The 12,860-nt window shown below is 45.8% G+C and overlaps 2 protein-coding genes across 2 annotated transcripts; one reads left to right on the forward strand and one right to left on the reverse strand.

The window, feature by feature from the left end:
- The first annotated feature begins 996 nt into the window (after positions 1-996).
- On the forward strand, positions 997-3,996 carry LOC123069487 (60S ribosomal protein L18a-like protein). Its single transcript, XM_044492363.1, has 4 exons — positions 997-1,281; positions 2,291-2,369; positions 2,525-2,639; positions 3,623-3,996. The coding sequence occupies exons 1-4, from the start codon at positions 1,086-1,088 to the stop codon at positions 3,680-3,682; spliced, it is 450 nt and encodes a 149-aa protein (XP_044348298.1). The 5' UTR covers positions 997-1,085; the 3' UTR covers positions 3,683-3,996.
- Positions 3,997-4,596: 600 nt separating this feature from the next.
- LOC123069488 (GDSL esterase/lipase At4g10955) lies at positions 4,597-7,125 on the reverse strand. Its single transcript, XM_044492364.1, has 2 exons — positions 6,903-7,125; positions 4,597-5,708 (listed from the first exon to the last, which is right to left on the reverse strand). The coding sequence occupies exons 1-2, from the start codon at positions 7,025-7,027 to the stop codon at positions 4,742-4,744; spliced, it is 1,092 nt and encodes a 363-aa protein (XP_044348299.1). The 5' UTR covers positions 7,028-7,125; the 3' UTR covers positions 4,597-4,741.
- Between the last annotated feature and the right edge of the window lie 5,735 nt (positions 7,126-12,860).

The following is a 12,860-nucleotide window of genomic DNA, read 5'->3' on the forward strand; positions in this document are numbered from 1 at the left end:
GGGAGGGGTGCAGTAGGGACGGCGGAGGCGGGGGCGGCGGCGGCGACGACGACGACGACGACGACGACGGCGGCGGCGGCGACTACACGCGGTTCTACAGCCTCCTCGGCATGTAGACGCGCGGGCGGCGAGGCGGGCGGCGAGGGAGACGGCGGGATTAGCCCGCTTTTTTTTTTGTAAAATATGTTTATGTTTGAACGAACTCGCCGAAGTTTGCTATGTTTATGTCGTGTTTGCGCCGTGTTTGTGCCGTTTTCGAATTTTTTGAAATACCGTGGGCGCCGCGACTGGGGGGCATCACGCCCCCAGTGCGCCGTTAGCGCCGGTGCGCCCCCAGGGGGCGGTTTTTTGGCCCTCCTGGGGGGCCAACGGCTGGAGATGCCCTAAGGGTAGATGGTTGTGTTTTGGTTGTAATGACTACTTGATTTTTGAAATGAGATCAGGGAAGTGATCACTTTTAATCAAAAAATAAACAAACATAAGTTTGTCATGTACTCGCCGTTGCAAAGATAAGCGTGGTTCAGATGATTTTTTTGTGTGCCCGAACCGCTCCTTCAAGATTTAAGTTCTAGACCTTGCCCGAGTGCTCATATTTTTTTTGAATTAGTATCTTGAAAATGCTCATGAAGATATGGTGTGCATGTATGTCTAAATGAGCATCCACGTTTGTAATGTGTTAACAAACATAAAAAAGACCGTCTTCCACGTAGGCCAAGTCCTAATGCACACTAGGACACTTTCATTAGGATTACATGAGTCTAAGCTCGCAAGTTTTTTCATCAATACATGCAACACCAAACTTCTTGTTCGTGTGGTCGCAGACTCGCAGGAAAAAAAAGAATCCACGGTTACGTAGCAAGCACGAATTTCATGGATTAAACTTCCGATCGACCGCGGATCAAGCAACGCACTGTTCCTTGTCGCGACAAACCGAAACCAATCTTTTCTCTCCGTCGATCGCACGCGTCCACGTTTCCATCAGACGGACCACAGCGCGCCAATCTTCCTCCTCCTCCTTGACCCGTAACTGTTGATACGAGCGGAGTGAGCAGATACGAGCGGAGTGGGGCGAGGCAGGAGGAGAGATGAGCGGGAACGAGGTTGAGAAGGCCAAGGCTGCCGCCGCCGGCGGCGTAGGGGAGTACGGGACGTTCCATGGTCCGCCCAGCTACCCGCCCCCGCGCCCGCCCGTCGGGCACCCGCAGCCCGCCCCGCCGCCCGGCCTCCACGGCCAGCGCGAGCCCAACTCGCGCCACCGCGGCGGCTACCAGGCCGGGAACGGTAAATGTCCCGATCCCTGCTTCTAATCCGCGGTTCTCTCGGGGAGGGAGGGAGGCGCGGAGGGGGCTGATGTCGGGGTGATGAAGTAGAATTTTGGTCTTGCGATCGGGATCGATTCCCTCGGGATTTAGTTGATCCGACGCCGGTCTTTGAATGTCGATCGGAATTGGGCGTGGAACCGGTGGGATCAAAGGCGGAATTCTCCCTGCGAGATCTCTGGCAGGATGCGATCGGGGGCACAATTTTGGGATGTTTGATCTAATTCTGTTTCGTTTCTTGGTGTCAAAACTCTGATTGCCGTGACTGATGGAATCAGAATTCTTGTTACAACCCTGCAATGTTTCTTTCAATTTTCTTGACGTCTTGATCCAAATTGGCATGTATCGTGCTGTCCTGTTTGATCTAGGTGATGTCCTTCCGTCGTATGCTGGTTGCTTCATTACCAAATGATTTCCACCCAGTTGCTCTATATCAAATCTGAAAAATAAAGGATCAACTATGACTGAGCCACCCTGGCTAGATTGTGTAATAAGTGGTGCTAAAGCTAGCACATTTGCATTTCTTAGCATGGCATGGAGATCAATTGTCTCATCAGCTTCCCCCGGTTAGCATTGATGCGTTTCTTAGCACAACATGGGGTTTGAATGTTTGATAGATCTGAAAATCTGATATAAGACAGTTCTTCCATTTTGATTGCATTGACCATTTGGCAAATATGCAGAAGTTAACGGATGTAGCAGTCTACTACTCCCTCCGTCCCATAATGTAAGACGTTTTTTTGGCACTGCACTAGTGTCAGAAAACGTCTTACATTATGGGACGGAGGGAGTAGTCATGTTCTTGTCTTTGTCCTTGATGATTTTAGGGAGTCCCCATGCGTACGTTGGTTGTTGCAGCTTCTAATGCACCGAGGCTGAATATGATGATCGTAATTTTTCCTAGTTATTTCACTTGATGTTTATAATAAGAATTTTATGTGCACACTTAATCTTGCTATTTCTCTTTTCAGCTCAAGATTACGAAGCAGGTGCGCGTGGACATAGACCTGACCGCCTTCCATGCTGCGGTATTGGCATGGGCTGGTTTCTGTAAGTGATCATTGTCTTAACTTTTGTCTTCTGATCTTAGTTTTACGTACAGCAGCAATGTACCTGAATAATTACTCTGACATGGATTATTGTGAACTATGCTGTTGCTTTAGCTATATCTGAGTAATCCTAACGACAAATTTCTTGTTCTGAAGATTCATAATTGGTTTCTTTCTTGGTGCCATCCCCTGGTATGTCGGAGCATTTCTGTTGTGGTGTTCTAGAGTGGATTACAGGGAGAAACCAGGATATGTGGCATGCACAATAGCGGTGAGTAAAGAATTTAGTGTCGAGTTAACAGCCTTGCTTTTTCCAGTTGCTGATATGGCGCTTGTGCTTTCTATACCATGTGTCACTGAACTTGGGCTATGATTGTCAGTATGTAGGAATATACAGGCTATGAGAAGGTGCTATTTTCATGTTGTTGTTTTTTGCATTTTAAAATATTTTTATGACATGCTGATGTGATTCTTAACAACGGTCCAAACATATGGGGCTCAGGATTATATATGAAGTTTCTGCATGTTGTCTTCTTTGTACCTCATTTATCTGTTTTCAGAAGCAATAGTATACCAGAAAACCAAGAATTGTTGAGCATAACATATTGCCTATTATGTCATTGTTATTCTTGCATGATTTATGAACTTTGTCATGTGTAAGTTTGGATCATGTATCAGGAGCACTTAGTGAATCAAGAATCATATTGATGGTTCATTCATGTTAGCTCAAACAGAAAAGGCAAATGAGAATAATTAGTTTGGTACAATGAAGTTGGATCTGATTATTCAGAAGTATTTAAATATCAGATTCAAATGATAAAATATAGCTAATCCAGTCATCTAATTAGGTGGGTGTTTCGGCATACTTCGGCAGTTGCACAGCGTGTCATTTTCGTTTGTGCGTGACCTTTTGGACACTTCAGTAGCTGAAGCAGATGTATGTGACATTAACAAAGAGTGATTCAGAGAACGTGAGCACCCTTATCAAAGAATGCATTAAATGTTGACATATATGCAGCTAGGGTATATCTGTGTTACAATAACAAAGACTGATCCAGAGAGTGAGCACACTTGATAAAAACATGCATGATGGTAGTGTCATATACTCTACTAGTTAGTATAGTTTTATGGTATGTAAAGTCTTCACGAGAAATCTTCTGGTGAAGTCCAGAGTAGACCACTTTTCTGTCAGTGACTTGCCACCTTTATTTTTCAAATTCTGATGATCCTAATGAGAACCATTTGCTGTAACAGGCTGTCCTTGCTACAATTGCCGTCATCATCGGGGCAACCGCTGGAGCTCACGTTTATTGATGTCAGTCTACATTGTGTCACTGTACATATTGTACATTTCATGGATGAAGAAAGATGTCATGTCGCGTCTTCTGCACTGTATTTGATTATTAACTTTGAATATTCAATGTATGACAAAGAGAACTAAGTCCTTGTTATGTTCACAAATAAATCAGATCGAGACTACCTTGCCTTGTGAATGCTCAAATAACCTTGATTTCGGAAACAAATGATGTAGCTTCGCTTGGCGAGCAATGGATTCCTTGTACTGTACTAGCAATGGCTTCCTTGTACTGTACTTATCTTCTGAATAATAAGCCTCAGGTTCTGGTTCAGGCAGCAGGGCGATTCGCCAAAAGGAACCACCATTGTGATATTCTGAGTAACTTTCTTTTTTGGTTGCTCTCTGCTCAACGCCATTCTACGCACTTGTACATCTGCATTGGGCATTATTCAAGTGTTGAAATGTGATTGGGGGATTGATGCCACAAATCACAGTTCTTACGGTTCTACTCCCTCCATTCACATATATAAGATGTTCAGGATATTTCAATATGAACTGCAAACTGAAACGAGTGAACAAGCAAACTAAAACAGGTCTATATACATCCGATTCAGAAAAAAAAGTCAGAACATCTTATAATTTGTGAACGGAGGGAGTAACATTCTACGCTTCCTTGTATTATGGTTCTGAATAGATATCATATGTTTTTCTGGTTCAGGGATAAAGAGAACTTGCATGTCTTGCCAGAGGCAAAGCAACACAACAGTAGAACGCCTGATCCTTTAGTTGAAGGTACTCCTTCCGTCCGAAAAAACTTGTCTCAAGTTTGCCTCTCAAATGATGTATCTAGCACTAACTTGATGCTAGATACATCCATTTGAGGGACAAGCTTTTTTGTACGGAGGGAGTAGTAGATAATGTAATACTCACATTTCATACTGACAGTTAATTTTGATACTTAGTCAACTGACTAAAAGGTTTGCCGGAACTGGATAGCTTCATGAAAGCTTTAAAAGCATACTTGACTATAGAACAGGAGACAACATGAGACAGAGATCACAATGACATTGGTTTCCCTACGTTTCTTTCACATACAGGGACTTGAGGTGCTTATACATGAGCTTGCTCTCATTCACAGCCAGATGGAGCTCGGAATCATCCATCCACCATTGCTGCAGCCCATGAGCTTTTAGAAACTTCTGTGGCCCTTTCGCAATCACAAAGACCTTGGCACGCGCCTCGGGGTGACCATCGCCGCGCTTCTCGGCAGTAACAGTTGGTACGCCACTACGGTCAACATAGAAGCAGCAAATGTAGTCGCTGTTGTTGATGTACAGGTTCGGCACCCATCTCTTCACCTCCTTGATCAGTTTTTCTTCTCCAATTTCAGAAACAGTTTCCCCCTTCTGTCCGGGGTGAGAACTTTCAACGGCATTTGAAGAGCTGCCGCTGATGTATCGCTTCAAGACCTTGTCGACTTTATCCTGAAGCTTCCTCAGGCCCAGGCCGAGTGACACTGATGGTGGGTTAAACAAATGGCATTCTACGAAGACTCCATCCTTTGCCAAAGTCTTACCAACCTGCATAGCATATCCGGCCCCTAGGGAATGCCCCGCAACGCACACATTGTTGCTTCCATGCGTATCGATTGCCGACTTGAGCACCTCCAGTGCTCCAGCGAACCTGACAGAACCCCTCAAGCTCTCCTGAGCAAAGTACCTGAGGTCATCCTCCAAGTCTCTGGCAACAGTTGACTGCTTCAGGACAGTTCCCCTCAGTGCCAGGACAGCCTTTGGAGCACCATCAGGTCTCCGCATTATCCAGTCTGATAGTGCAGCAATCTGGTCCCATTCTAGAAGTGCCCCATATATGGATCCGTCTCTGGGATCAATTAGAAGGCGCACCATCTTGTATTTAAATGGCTTCCACCAGTTAGGAGCAATGGCAGTTTCACCAGTTCTGTTCTCTTGCCTGTCAAACTCCAGTACATACGCGGCCTGCACTAAACATGATATTGCAATTCTTCTGTAGTTGGGATTTTTCCTGCGGAGTCATTATATTTGTTCATCAGTACCACACACATCACTAGTCTTGTTATAAAAAGGCATGGCCTCCAGCAATGGCTGAAGTGACCAAAAATACAAGCAGAGGAAGATATCGGAAGCCTAACATTTCTTAGATTAAACACTAAATTTAGGTACATTTCAACAGCATCTATTTACATAACATCTACTACAAATTATATAGAGAGCAAGAACCATGCCATCCTTTTATTTACTAATCTTTTTTTTCTTAACAAATTATACTAAGGTCTTAAAAGCTCATGACGCAATTCCCTGTCATACAACTAGTAAAGTCCAACGTGACAAAAACTTAAAAGTTACATAATGCATCAATACTGATTCTCCTTGAGTCAACGTGTTCGCAACTTTGACCAGCGAGAAAATCATGCTTTCTACACTCATGACACTTTAGGTGTTGAAAATTTATAGAACATCGACATTGACAACATACACTGGCACAAAAGAAATCATATAGGGCTTGGATCCTATGAAAATGTGTGGTTGGGCTCTATTCTGGGTATAACATGTCACATCTATTTTGACCAAGTACATGTTATGTAAATACTGCTTCCACATGTAATAAACACTGACAACATACACTGGCACATGTCCCTTATCACCAACAATAAACACTGCTTCCACATGTAATACTTTGAACAGGATCCAATCTCACACTCACAGGGCCTGAATTCTATAGGAGTAATACCCATCGGCCACCATCGGCCCTGCTAGTTTGTTGTGAAAACTGTTTGCGCCCCATTTCCCATATGGACGCCAACCAGTGTCATCTGAAACAATGCCTTTTGCAACCCAGCTGGCTCAATCAAAACAACAGGCAAGATAGACACAGCCATGGCCATTTCAAGGCAGTATTAAAGCTTCGACAGAGGGCGAGGCGAGTAACAGGCAAAACGTGAACTAGACCTAGAATTCTTCCAGAATCCAAGTGGCATTTCAGCAAACGGCAGACGACGAGGGTGGCTTTGACGGCGTGCTCAGACAGACCACGCTAAGAATCCCCAGACCTAGACCCCCAGACCTAGACTCGTAAATCAAGACGACAGGGTTCAGATTCGGAATACCCCGCACACAGATTGTGACCAACAGTACGCGCTATCGTGCCATGCGTTCTGGGGGGGAGGAGGGGGCGAGAGGAGGGAGTGGGGCTGCGAACCAGGCAGAGCGGCCGGGGCTGGAGAGGTTGCGAGGCCCGGTGGCGTGGAACTCCCACGCCGGCGGCTTGGCGCCGCCTCCGTTGCTCCCCATCCCCTGCGCCTCTTGGGCGGAGTGGCGGTGCATTAGCGGTGAAGGAAAGGGCGCCGAGGAAGGAGGGCGTAGGGTACTACTACTCGGTTTCGTCAACGGCTGGGTTCCGCACGGCGCTTTTCTTCTTTGTTCTTTTGCTACTGCTCACGCGCGACGCGCCAGCCACTGGTCATTTCTTACTGCAAACCTCTTGTCTGTTTACGAGCCGAAGCGTGTCGTACGAGATCTCCTTGTACTCTTATTTTAGGAAAAAAAAAAGAAAGTGACGGCAAGTTATTTATTTATTTATTGGCATACACAAGTGGTGGTAGCGAGGCATCCTTGAAAAAGAGTGAGGGCATTGGGCCAAGGGCGGTGATCTGCGCCGGCGCACCGGCCCAACTGTTGGGCCGGTCGAACGCCAACCGCCCGATGTAGCGAGCCGGAACCGTCCGATCTGGCAACTCAACCCCCGACTCGTTCTTCCTTCGGTCAAAGCTTCCAGAAAAAAATCCCCCACCCATCCTCCTTCCACCGTTGTGTGTGCGCTCCCGGCGAGCTCGCCGCTCCCCCCCCCCCCCTCCCGCCCCCGCGATTGCAGCGTCTGGTCCCCGTCGTCGAGCTCGGCGCAGGCGTCGCCATCTCTGCTAGCCTCCATCGACATGCATCGTACCTACAGAACTCCGGTGGTCGGTTGAAGCAAAAACGAACAACGCTTCCAGCAAAATCTAACAACGCTTCCAGCAAAATCGAACAACGGTTCCAACAAAACCAAACTTAGGCCCCAGCAAAAACAACATGAAACATTTGAGAGCTCTGCAGCCGATGAAGCAAAAAATTATATCTATTCCAGCAAAGAAATTCATCGGTTCCAGCAAAAAACAAAAATTTGGTTCACCAAAAAAAGACGCATCAGCAAAAACGGCCACTCCCTCTTGCAACACCCCCGGTCACCGGTTGTAGCTCCGGCGTACATGGTTGCAACTCCCGGCGTTTGAACGACATTGGATGCAGCCCTCCTCGCCGCTGGATGCAGCTTCCTCCTGTGAGCTGTCAACCTTGCAGCACGTCCACCAACTGCTTCCAGCAAATCGGGACACCGGTTCCAGCAAAAAACGAAAAGAGTTCATCAAATCGAATGGGGATGGTAGCAAAAAAGAAAGGGGTTGTAGCAAAAAAAGTGGGTGGATCCAGCAAAAAAATAACCTGGTTCCAGCAATCCCCGGCTCCAGCACAAACTCGTCGCCCCCGCGGCTGATTGCAGGTTGGTCATGGCGACTAGCGAAGCTCTGGCTGCGGTTGCCATGGAGAGGGCGTGCGTCCAGTTACCGCGGACAAGGCGACGAGCAAGCCCCTGGCCGTGGACGGCCATGGAGAGGGATGCATCCGGTGCGGGTGATCTGCACACGATTCAAAATGAGGCGCATCCAGTGGCCGGCAGCCATGGCGACGACCGCGCCCCCGGCTGTTGGTGGATGGGGAAGGAGATGCGAGTGGATATGGAAGCGAAGGGATAAGGTCGCGGGCGGTGCATGGCCCCAACAGCCACGCGTTTGATCCCCTGTGTGGAAGACGTGGCTAAACAGCGGTTCGATCGCTAATCATCCAACGACCCGCGCGTGACCGGCCGAAGTTTCGGCCGGTCCGCCGGCTACAACCGTTTCCCTTGGGCCAAACGGTCTCCTACCGTCCTACGGTTAACGAAACTGACAAGATACTGCGCTGGAATCCAACAAACTTTGGCAGCTTGTCGGAGGCGAAAAATATGCTGATGAATCCTGTGCGACACATCATCCATTTCAGTTGGATGAGCGTTGGCATGGCTTTATTTTTGGGGTAAATACATTGAGGGTCTTAAAACTTGCACGCCCAAGTGGATAGGCAGGCTAGTGTAGTGGCGCTGGGTCGTTGGTTCGAGCCTGGTATTTCGTGTTAGTTTTCGCTTTGTATGATATTATGCCGGACCCATCAGTTGTTGGCATTTTCTCATAAATAAAAAAGGCGATTTTTTTTTTGCAAAAATGTGTCGCGCCAAGCACCAACTGTCACTTAGAGTGGGCCCTGCCCATGCTGGCACGCCACACATGCATTGGATACGTCTCTGTACCGTATTTGTATTTTTTAAAAATGGAGCTGTACCTCGCCTCTACATCATAATGATGCATGCAGCCATCTTATTAAAGAGTCTTGAAGTAGCACAAAGTCATAAAAATATTACAGCTCGCAAGCTGAGCGAAACAAAGAAAATAAAAGTGCATGCTCAAAATCGCAACCGGTAAGGCAATGTAAAGGATAAGCTCCCTAGACTCATATCCTATTATGCGACCGCCATTCGAACCGGTTGAATATAACCCGTGCTACCATCTCTCACTGGTTGCACCCAGTAACCAAAGGCTCCCTGAAGTCCATAGGAGTGAGTAAGGACCACGTACGGATCCATGCGGTAGCTCTGAAGATGACCTGCAAGAAAGATAAAGTGTTTTGTCTGTTAAAAATCATATCATTCCTACAATTCCATATAGCCCATAGGAGCGCACATATTCCAATCCAAATATGAGCCGCAGTAATATGCTCAACCCTAGCTAACCACGTTCCAAACAACGATTCAATGTCAAATGGAGGATTAATGTTAAAGGCTATATTGATCGTTCTCCAAAGCAATTTGGCGAGTGGGCACTCAAGGAATAGATGTTGTATTGTTTCACCATGATCACAAAAACAACAACATGAACTACCTACCCATCACCTCTTTATTAAGTTATTTTTGGTGAGGATTACTTGCTTGTGAATGAATCACATAAATATTTAATACGCAAGGGAACCTTAACCTTACAAATATGTAACGATCTCGAGATTGGGCCAGAATTAATCAGATCCATGTAGAAAGATTTTACCGTAAATACCCCATTTCTAGCTAATTTCCAGTGCGTCGAATCCGGTTGGTCGGATAATTAAACATCTATCAATCTACGAACCAAGTGCATCCAGGCAGTCCATCGCTCACCAACTAACGCACGTCTGAACTGAATATTCAAGGGAGTCGTTTGAAATACTGTGCCTACATATTCCTCCTTACGTTGCACAGTATTGTAAAGGGTGGGATATTGTACGGCTAGGGGCGTCTCTCCTAACCACGTATCCTCCCAAAATCTTGTTGACATTCCATTGCCAACCAAGAATTTGACCCTACGAAAGAACAAGTCCTTCGTCCTCATGAGTCCCTTCCAGAATGGTGAGTCAGTTGGTCTCACAGTAACCTGGGCGAGCATTTTCGACTGTAAATACTTATTGCATAGAATCTGTGCCCACATACCCTCCGGCTCCGTCTCTAACCTGTAGATCCATTTAATCATAAGGCATTTATTCTTGATTTCCAAGTTCTCAATACCGAGGCCCCCCGGTCTTTGGGTCGATAAAGGTATCCCATTGCATGAGACGGTATTTTCTCTTGGCCTCATCTAACTGCCAGAAGAATAGAGATCTAAAGAAATCAAGTCTCTTTCGCACCCCTTTCGGAATCTCGAAGAATGATAGCAGGAACATCGACATACTAGTAAGTACCGAGTTAATCAGCACTAGCCGACCTCCATACGACATACGCTTGCTCTTCCAGCAACTAAGCTTTTTTTTTCAATTCGATCTTCGATGCACTTCCACTCTTTATTAGATAGCTTACGGTGATGAATCGGTAATCCCAAATAACTAAATGGAAAAGAACCTAATTCACACCCAAACAGTTGTCTATAAGTGTCTTGCTCTTCTTTGGCCTTTCCAAAGCAGAACAACTTGCTCTTGTGAAAGTTTATCTTTAAACCAAACAATTGTTCGAAGAGACATAATATGAGTTTCATATTTTGCGCTTTTGCAATGTCATGTTCCATGAATAAGATAGTGCCGTCAACGTACTGTAAAATGGAGACTCCCCCATCGACCAGATGAGGGACTAACCCCTCCACTTAACCGTTTTGCTTGGCTCTGCCAATAAGAATGGTCAACGTATCGGCCACTATATTAAAAAGGAGAGGAGACATGGAATCCCCTTGTCTCAATCCCTTGTGTGTCTGAAAGTAGTGACCGATATCATTGTTAACCTTGATTCCGACACTACCCTTCTGGACCTGAGAACCCATTTGGTTCTGCCAGGCCTCACTAAATCCTTTCATGCGCATTGCCTGCTGAAGGAACGGCCACTTAACTTTATCATATGCCTTCTCAAAATCCACTTTGAAAATAACCCCATCTAGCTTCTTCGAATGAATTTCATGCAGTGTTTCATGCAGAATGACCAACCCTTCAAGTATGTGTCGCCCTGGCATGAATGTTGTCTAACTCGGTTGTACCACTGAGTGAGCAATCTGTGTCAATCTATTGGTACCCACTTTCATGAATATTTTGAAACTCACATTAAGAAGACATATTGGCCTGAATTGTTCGATCCGAACTGCCTCTTCTTTCTTTGGCAACAACGTAATCATACCAAAGTTAAGATGAAACAGCTCTAAATGGCCGTTAAAAAATCATGAAACATAGGCATAAGGTCATCCTTAATAATATGCAACATTTCCTATACAATTCAGCTGGAAACCCATCTGGTCCCGGTGCTTTATTTGGTTTCAGAACCTCTTTCTCAGTAAATGGTGCAGATAGAATATCATTCTCCTCTGCCCGGAGCTGAGGGATATCTCCAATAACAGATTCATTTAGGAACACCGTGCTCGCTTCCGGAGGCCCAAAAAGTTGTTTATAATAATTAGAGATATAAGCTTTCAAATTCTCATGTCCCAAAATTGTCCCCTCGTCCTGTTCAAGCTATATTATTTTCTTCTTCCTATGTTTACCATTAGCGATCATATGGAAGAATTGTGTATTGTTATCCCCTTGGACAACCTTAAGCACTTTAGCACGTAATGCCCACTTGAGCTCCTCTTCTCTAAGAAGGGCTTGTAAGCTTTGCCCAGCTTCGGACTTTGAGCTCTGCTCCTCAACCGTAAGAAGGTTAACTTCAGCTTTTAAATCTAGCCCATCTATTAATGGGGTGAGTCGCTCTTTTTCTTGTCTGTAAATCCCACTCTTGTTTCTGGCCCAACCTCGCAAAATCTGTCTCAGATGTCTAATCTTATTTTGCCATCTCTCAAGACTTGTTCGTCCACTAACAGGCTTTGCCCATTCGTGTGCAATGATCTCCAAGAGGTTTTCTTTCTCGAACCAACCTAGTTCGAAAGAGAAAGCATTCTTGTTTGCAATATGGGTAGCCTCTCCCGAGTCTACTAGTAATGGTGTCTGGTCTGAGATCGCCCTCTGCATCGCATGTACCGACACTAATGGGTACTTTTGTTCCCATTCCACACTAGCGAGCACCCTATCCAACTTCTCGTAAGTTGGAGTGGGCAACGAATTGGCCCATGTAAATTGTCTACCGTGAGCTCAATGTCTCTCAAACTAAGACTCTCAATAATCATGAACATCATAGACCAGCGTCCATCAAAACTGTCAGTGTTCTTTTCATCTTCCTCCGAATTATATTAAAATCCCCTCCGACTAGGATTGGAAGAGTCTCGTCTCCACAGATCCGCACCAAGTCGACTAAAAAAATCTGGTTTAAGTTCGGGTTGTGCTGCCACATATACAACAACGAGAGACCATCCAAAGCCATCCAATTTCGATCTCACCCGAAACTTGACCACAAAATCCCCTCGAACCACATTAAGCACCTCAAGCGTTTCACACCGAACCCCTAGTAATATCCCACCAGATCTTCCTCTAGGAGGTAAGACGTGCCAATCAAAATCTATTCCTCCGGATAAAGTTCCAAGGGACTGTGAGGTGAAATTATCCCGTCGTGTTTCGAGTAGCGCAATGAAATCTAATTTTTGCTCTAATGTTGTCT

Source organism: Triticum aestivum, chromosome 3B, assembly GCF_018294505.1.
Source record: "Triticum aestivum cultivar Chinese Spring chromosome 3B, IWGSC CS RefSeq v2.1, whole genome shotgun sequence".
In the NCBI taxonomy this organism is placed as follows: Eukaryota; Viridiplantae; Streptophyta; class Magnoliopsida; order Poales; family Poaceae; genus Triticum; species Triticum aestivum.

Coding starts and splice junctions, on each gene's coding strand:
- LOC123069487 (XM_044492363.1), top strand. CDS start 1,086: ATGAGCGGGAACGAGGTTGAGAAGGCCAAGGCTGCCGCCGCCGGCGGC. Junction 2,370..2,524: donor ATTGGCATGGGCTGGTTTCT/GTAAGTGATCAT, acceptor CTTGTTCTGAAG/ATTCATAATTGGTTTCTTTC. Junction 2,640..3,622: donor ATGTGGCATGCACAATAGCG/GTGAGTAAAGAA, acceptor TTGCTGTAACAG/GCTGTCCTTGCTACAATTGC.
- LOC123069488 (XM_044492364.1), bottom strand. CDS start 7,027: ATGCACCGCCACTCCGCCCAAGAGGCGCAGGGGATGGGGAGCAACGGA. Junction 5,709..6,902: donor AGCCCCGGCCGCTCTGCCTG/GTTCGCAGCCCC, acceptor ATGACTCCGCAG/GAAAAATCCCAACTACAGAA.